The sequence below is a fragment of the Garra rufa genome, chromosome 1, assembly GCF_049309525.1.
Source record: "Garra rufa chromosome 1, GarRuf1.0, whole genome shotgun sequence".
Classification (NCBI taxonomy): Eukaryota; Metazoa; Chordata; class Actinopteri; order Cypriniformes; family Cyprinidae; genus Garra; species Garra rufa.
Window position 1 is genome coordinate 88,270,988 of NC_133361.1, and position 7,607 is coordinate 88,278,594.

Genomic DNA, 7,607 nt, shown 5'->3' on the forward strand with positions numbered 1-7,607 from the left:
ATAATATAATTTTAGTCTCTTGAAAAGAGACTCTGAAATAATCTGTTTGTTTGTTTATAACAGCAACCAAAAAAAGGAAGAGCAAATATAATATAATATAATAGTATATAATATAATATAATAACTTACGAGTTTATGTTCGACATGTAATGAACGACATGTTCGCCGACCAATCAAAGAGTTGCCCATCAATGTTTCTACTATCGATACATAGCCCCTTTTAAGCCACCCTGTGATCTCAGATTACTTCATCCAGCTACACTAATCATCAACAACAGGTGCGTTCGGAGAACCGGAATAGCGAGCTCATAGTTAGCGCGATGATTTGATCTTGGATGTGTCATTTGATCTAGGATGTAGTAAGCGAGGTACGAAGAACGGACCCTAGGACATGTGGCTTTGCATGGTTAAACAACATACTGCTGTTATCCCTTAGGGTAAACTTACTTTTGTTGCCAGCTATTTTGACAATAATGGCTGTATGTTGAGTTATTTTCAGAGGACAGTAAATCTATACTGCTATACAAGCTGCACACTGACTACTCTAAAATATATCCAAGTTTAATTTCTATAGTATTGTCCCTTGAGAATATGTATTAAAATGGTTGCTGAAATATGAGGGGCATTTATTGTGAGATACTGCTAAAGGCAAATGAATTGACCTTACGCACGGAGCATTCTTTAGAACTTCCGCATAAAGATAAGCAGCTCATAAACTTACGCTGAAGCTCCTTTTATATGTGCTGTATATTAGGTGGACACTATTGAGACTCAGCTACTGCCTCGTTCTTATCAGAAACTTGAGAAAAATAATAATTGCAACATTATAAACAAAGATAGCGGCATGAACATTCAGTTTCTTATTATTTAACAACATATCATTTAAATGTGGAGACTGGCAATCCTGCACTCTCTCTGTATCTGCATAGTTGTACATTTAAATGCTGACAGCTAAACACTATCATAACTTGTTTAGGCTAACGTTAGCTAGCTAGCGATACTTCTCTTCAAGGACATCTTAATCGTATTTTTGATAATCACTAACTTGTCTTCATAGTCAAGAACACATTTATAAAATCTTGCAATATTTCAAAGCCTTTATTATTTTCTAACTCTACAGCTGTGAAATAAAATTTACTTCAAGGACTCAATTTTCATTCATAAAACGGCATCGGAAAAAATGACTTTTCACGGAAAACAACGTCTTTTTTAGGCTAATATGGAATTACCCATATAACCAATAGATGGCAGCAGAGGATTAATTATTATGCAGCTGCCTTTATACTCCCTATATTCAAGACGTCTTGCTTTTCGATTTATTATAAAAATTAATAAATTGTACTACTTTTACCGCCCTTAAGTACAGTATGCAGTATAGCAAGTGCAGAAAGTCATTAAGCTCACACACAAACAGGCTATAAGGGTAAATTATTTAAATACTTATATATCTATTACAAATACATTAAATATTGATGGTAAATATATATATATATAATAACTACATCTTTTAAGTTTTATCTTGAACTGTTAAAGCTATTAAATAGCCTGTATTTAACCAACACAAACTTGTTACTGCTGTAGTTTTGTTACTCTGAATTTAGTCTGAATCATTTAAGCTCTGTTTTTGACATCAGCTTGTCTGATGTTTGGTCCGGTTATTACTGTCAATCAAAGCAATGACTCATAGCGCATATTTAGCCGATTTACTCCTGTATGTTTTTAAACTGCCATTTGTCATTCTTGAAACAGTATACATGGACGTTTTGTCCTCTAGACAAACAACACTTTTCTTTGATTGTGAATGGATTATGTAGAGAAAATGAAGAAAGTACGCTCATATTACGGCACAGTACAGTTGACTGGAAATGACTGAGCTGGCTTGACTAAACAAGGAAGGGATCTGTGCATATGGTCAATTGAGAAGATGTAGATGACAGTTCATAGGATAGTCCAGCTTTGAGAATGAAAACCATCACTGTTTGTTCCTCAGTATCTTCATGTTTGACTCTGAATGCTTCTTCAATCTTCATGTCTTCACTCTCTTCTTTAATAAATGCCATCTTTATAATAGTGTCAAATGGATCTCAGTTGCTCCACCAGTTTTTTTTTTTTCTTTTTCTTTTTGGAAACTTTGCCCTGTTTCAGATGAAAATAATTACCAGAAAGAAAAAATAAAAAATAAAAATGAATCTCTGTGTGCATCTCAATCAGCTCTAGTTCAGTAGTCAGTGCACTAGTAAGGGAGTCAGAGTGATAGTTAATGGACTTAAGTAAATGTTAAATGAACATCAAAAGAATCAATTGTAGACATGAATTCATTTGCAAAATATAACAATACATAAATAAGTAATTACATTTAATATTACAATTTGTAAAATAACATTTCTCTCATTTCTTTGTATATTTTAATATGTTTTTCACTAAGAATAAAACTCTGAATACCATTGACATAAGTTGTATTGTTCATATGTGTTTCCCTGTAGATATCTATGCACTTTTTGGATTGTAGACAGAAGCGCGTGAACAGGACTTTTATTTTGATCTGGTGGTGTGACGTCATAAGGCTGTGCCGCGCTCCTGCATCAGTGTTTGCTTTCAGTTCAGGAAGGTCTGTAGTTTTAATCATTTAAAGTGTTTAAATTCATACAATGCGTTCAGTCTGTTTTTATATGTTTTACAAGCGATTTAAACTTTATGATTATTGCGTGTAACGTTGTAATATTTTATCTAATGATGAACGTTATTTATTGTGAGTAAAGCGCATCCACAGATCAGTCTGATTTCTCTCTCTGTTAGTGATTCAGATCAGAAACACGAGTTACAAACTCCGAGTCAATTGAATCGGTTGATTCACAAAATGATTCACTGTTTCGAATCTCCGCTCGTACAGTGTAAATGAAACGAGAACAACAAACGTGTCACTACAACTTTTACAAACAATTGCTAATGTTTTTGTTTTTTAATGAAAACCTTAAAATACAATACCTATTGTTAACGATTAATGTAAATATTAAATATAATATAGCCTACTATTCATTAAAAACCTGACTGAATAGTAAGTTAAAGTTTTGAATGTTTGTCTAAACAGATCATTTAAGTCCATTAACTATCACTCTGACTCCCTTACTAGTGCACTGACTACTGAACTAGAGCTGATTGAGATGCACACACAGATTTATTTATTTTTATTTATATATATTTTTCTCATCTTAAACAGGACAAAGTTCCCAAACAGAAAAAAAACTCCTCGTGGAGTAACTGTGATCCATGCGATACACTAACATAAAGATGGCGTTTATTAAAGAGGAGAGTGAAGACATGAAGATTGAAGAAGCATTCAGAGTCAAACATGAAGATACTGAGGAACTAACAGGTTGGTTTTTATTCTCAAAGCTGAACTATCCTATGAACTGTCCTCTACATTTTCTCCATTCATTTGTCTTTGGCAGGCGTTTTTCTACTTTGTTTGCCCTTCAGCTTTCTTTTTCAAAAGGCCATTTTCTACTCGTATAGTGTTCTTTTTAAAAACAGCATTTAAAGAATTGTCTCATTTAATTTTTAAATGTTAATGTTCACTGCTCGGATTGAGTAACACTCTTTACATGAAACAGGTACATAAAGGTTGTGTGCATGTGGTCTAACTTGCTTTAATGTAATGATGATGTATGTGAAATAAAGCGTTTTATTTTCTGCATCAAATTACATTTACAAAAGTAGTTTTAAATACATAAAAAACATCTTAAATGCAAGTAAATTGTCTACTTTCATATTTCAAGTAACTTTTGGGACAATAAAATGCATACTTGGCACTCTTTTAAAAACAGCTGACAGAAACTCCTGCCACGCCACTCACACAGTTTTCCATTAGATTAGATTATATAGCATCATGGTATCGAATAGAATTAAATTATTGACATGATAATCCTACTTACATCGAATCGTAAAACCAGTTGGGAGTTGGAGAATGAGCCTATTTCCAAAAAAGTGGAGTGTTCCTTTAATAGTGTTTGAGGGATCCTAAGTAAATGAGGAGTTAGCAATATTGAGAACGGTTTCTCAGATTACATGCAATATCTCCTGCAGTTGCTTAGTGGATATAGAATATTGTTTGTTTTGACACTTTCAGTGTTTTGATGCCTGTTATTTTGTGCCATTAAAATGAGGTTAACTTTTATTTTTATTTTTTCACCCTAGACTTAATGTTACTGAAAGAGGAGAGTGAAGTACTGAATGAAATAGAAGAGAAAGATCATGATTTTATAAATAGAGACAAATCTTTTAGTTGTTCACAGACTGAAAAGACTTCCTCAATAAAAAGAGCTCAAAAGGCAGAAGATAAGCAATACACATGCCAAGAGTGTGGAAAGAATTTCACTCAGCCTGGAAACCTTGGTGTCCACATGAGAATTCACACTGGAGAGAAACCTTATGCGTGCAAACAATGTGGAAAGCGTTTCTGTCAGAAAGGAAGTCTTAATGTACATGTTTTAAAGCACACTGGAGAAAAACCGTATACCTGCCAACAGTGTGGAAGAAGTTTCTATCAGAAAGCACACCTTAGTTGCCACATGACAGTTCACACTGGAGAGAGGCTTCTCACCTGCCAACATTGTGGAATAAGTTTCACTTTAAAAGAAAGCTTTACCAAACACATGAGAATTCACAATGGAGAGCACCCTTACAAATGTGATAAGTGTGGAATAAGTTTTGATCAACAAGAAAACCTTAAAATCCACATGAGAACTCATAGAGAGAAATCCTACACATGCTCTGAGTGTGGAAAGAGTTTCAGTCAAAAACGACACTTTGAAGACCATACGAGAGTTCACTCTGGAGAGCAACCCTTCACATGCCCTCAGTGCGGAAAGGGGTTTAATTATAGACGACACTTGGAAGAGCACATGAGAATTCACACTGGAGAGAAGCCATTCACCTGCCAGCAATGTGGAAGAAGTTTCAACCGAAAAGGAAATCTTAACAGACACATGAACCGTCATTCTGGAGAGAAGCCGTTTAAATGTGGTCACTGCGGAAAGAGTTTCAAAAATAAAGCATCCCTTAAATGCCACATAGATTTTTCACATGTCAAAGAATGAAAAAGTCTTTGTAGGCTGTGCTGGTGATAGTGAAAAATAATCAATAAATTGAGAAGGGGAGGAATTAAACATTATAGTGCAATTTTAAAGAGGAGTTGAAACGAGCAGGTGAGATGAGATCAAGTGTGTGAAAGTACTTGAAGATGCAGCATTATGTAATATGTATTATGCATTAGTAACATGTATTAGTAAAGAAAAGAGGAATAAAGTGATAACAATGAAAATAGTATGTAAGCAATGATTCTAATTGCAATCAAATAAAATCTGGGTTTCTGAAATAATGACTGAGGTCCCATTAAGTGTAAATATGGGAATACAGGAGGAGATGTAATAGAAGCCAAACGCTTACAAATGATTAGAGAGTATTGAGCTCTTTTTTCCGTTCAGTTTGTCTGTTATGTTTGTCTTAATTATTTGTCTTCCATTATCTGTTTTCATAACATTATCTGTTATAGTCATTTTTCATCAGTACGGTTCACTAAAGCACCATTGTACCAGAGAAACTCATTCTCAGTGTAAGGAGCATTGTGATGCTGCACCAGAGCTACAAGACTTCATTTTATCCATCCATTCAAATGGCGGATTGTGGCTTGGTTTTAACTGGACCACGAGACAATGGAAGCACCATTTCATCATTTCTAGATAAATTGAGTAACACGTGAAAACAATAAAGCAGTTCACACCACAAGTGGTCATGGTCACTAATTGTAATGATCTATCAGCGTTACATTCTCTAGCGGAGATGGGGACAAGTCACAGTTTAGACAAATCAGTCAAGTCAAGGGTTCACCCTAAGCAAGTCAAGTCGAGTCCTGATAAGTTTCAAGACAAGTCAAGTCAAGTTGCAGTACTAAAATAAACAGAGGTTAAATTTTTAGATACATGTTTAATTTTTGCACAGAAAAGATGAACTTATATACATTTATTATGTATCCTTTTCACATTGCTGTATTTGAATTATATGCATTTCTGTGCTTCTGTCACAGAGAGGGTCAGAGACGTGCGGATCCAATTGCAGCATTTATTGAGAAATGTCGACAGGCAGGAGTAATCACCAGAAAACAGGAACAACGTAGGTAATCCGGGAAACAGTTCAATAGACAGGCAATGGTCGCAATGGCAGGAAGCAGGAATCGTCAACGGGGTACACAGTCCAGAGTCATACACAGATAATCCAACACAGAGAAAAACGCTTAGAATTACGACCATATGGAACAATAAGACTTCGCAAGGTGGCTGTGTGTGTGAGTGGCTTAAATGCATGTAGGTAAATTTGAAACAGGTGTGTGCAGCAATCAGTTCAGTGGAAAACGAGGAACAGATGTGTGCAGTGATTGGTGGAGTGGCTTATGGGGATTGCAGTCCAGAATGTGTGTGCAAGAGTTCATGATGAGATAGACCAGATACGTGACAGCTACATTAATATCTGAAAATAAAATTGTGTTGCTTACACAAAATTAAGAAATCCAGTCTAAAATGTATAATCCAATTCAATTTAATTGGAACTGTCTAAAACATGTGAAACCTGTAAACATGCATTTACAAAAAGTAAGGTTTGCCAAGACATTGGCACTAAGTTGTTGACGATGGGGCCGCATCCCAACAAACACATTTACATTGTGGCGACGTCTGTGCAACGTTCCATTTTTATAATGGCAACGTCGCCGTCTACGTGCTCGCAATGTTCTAATGGTGCGTTCACACCGGACGCGACTTGCGCGGAAAAAACGCGCTATTCGCGCGTAGTTGAACGCTTGAACATTTGAGTTTACTCGCGCAATTCGCGCGGTAAAATTCGCGTCATTCGCGCGTGACATTTTCTTCACAACAGACGCGATTTCGCATCAAGGGAGGGGCTTCTGCCACTCGTCAGCGGGAAAGTAGTTGTAAAATAGGTGAATGAGCTCAATTTGCCAGCTTTAGCTTGCTTGTAGTCTCAATATGTATGTATATGTAGGTTAAATTGAGTAAAGAGCGTTTTTTAAAACTAACCAGATTGTCCGACCTCTTCACTCACTTTATTCCTAGCAAGATCCCTTTTATTCCTGTTTCTACAAAAGTCCAAAGATGTATTGTACAGCTCCGAGGAACCACAGACAGCAACGGTGATTTTGTCCGCCATTGTTGTTTCGGATTTCTGCCTCCGTCACTACTAGAGCAAGCTCCTGATTGGTTACCGCGGCGCGGAATTCCGCCGAAGCTATTCGCGCATTTCGCGCCGCCTCATTCGCGCGTTTCGCGCCGCAGGATGGCTATTCGCGTCTTTGCATTGACTTAACATGTAAATCACTCGCGCTTGCCGCTTCATTCGCGTCCGGTGTGAACGCACCTTAACAACGTAGAAATGTAAGACGCGAAAAGGCTGTGGCAACGTTGTTCGGCGACATTCATCAACCAGGAGGCGACGTTTTAACTACATGTATTTTTTCATGCCAGATTATAAATATTGCCTATTATGCGTTTTATATCAGGCATGGGATAAGTTTGTAAATCTTTTACATACTGTTTAAT

The 7,607-nt window shown here is 36.3% G+C and overlaps 1 protein-coding gene across 1 annotated transcript; it reads left to right on the forward strand.

Annotated features, from left to right (window-relative positions):
- The first annotated feature begins 3,231 nt into the window (after positions 1–3,231).
- LOC141340207 (uncharacterized) lies at positions 3,232–5,430 on the forward strand. The gene is made up of 2 exons (XM_073845136.1): positions 3,232–3,373; positions 4,195–5,430. Exons 1-2 carry the CDS (start codon positions 3,268–3,270, stop codon positions 5,094–5,096), a joined length of 1,008 nt encoding a protein of 335 aa, XP_073701237.1. The 5' UTR covers positions 3,232–3,267; the 3' UTR covers positions 5,097–5,430.
- The last annotated feature ends 2,177 nt before the right edge of the window (positions 5,431–7,607 follow it).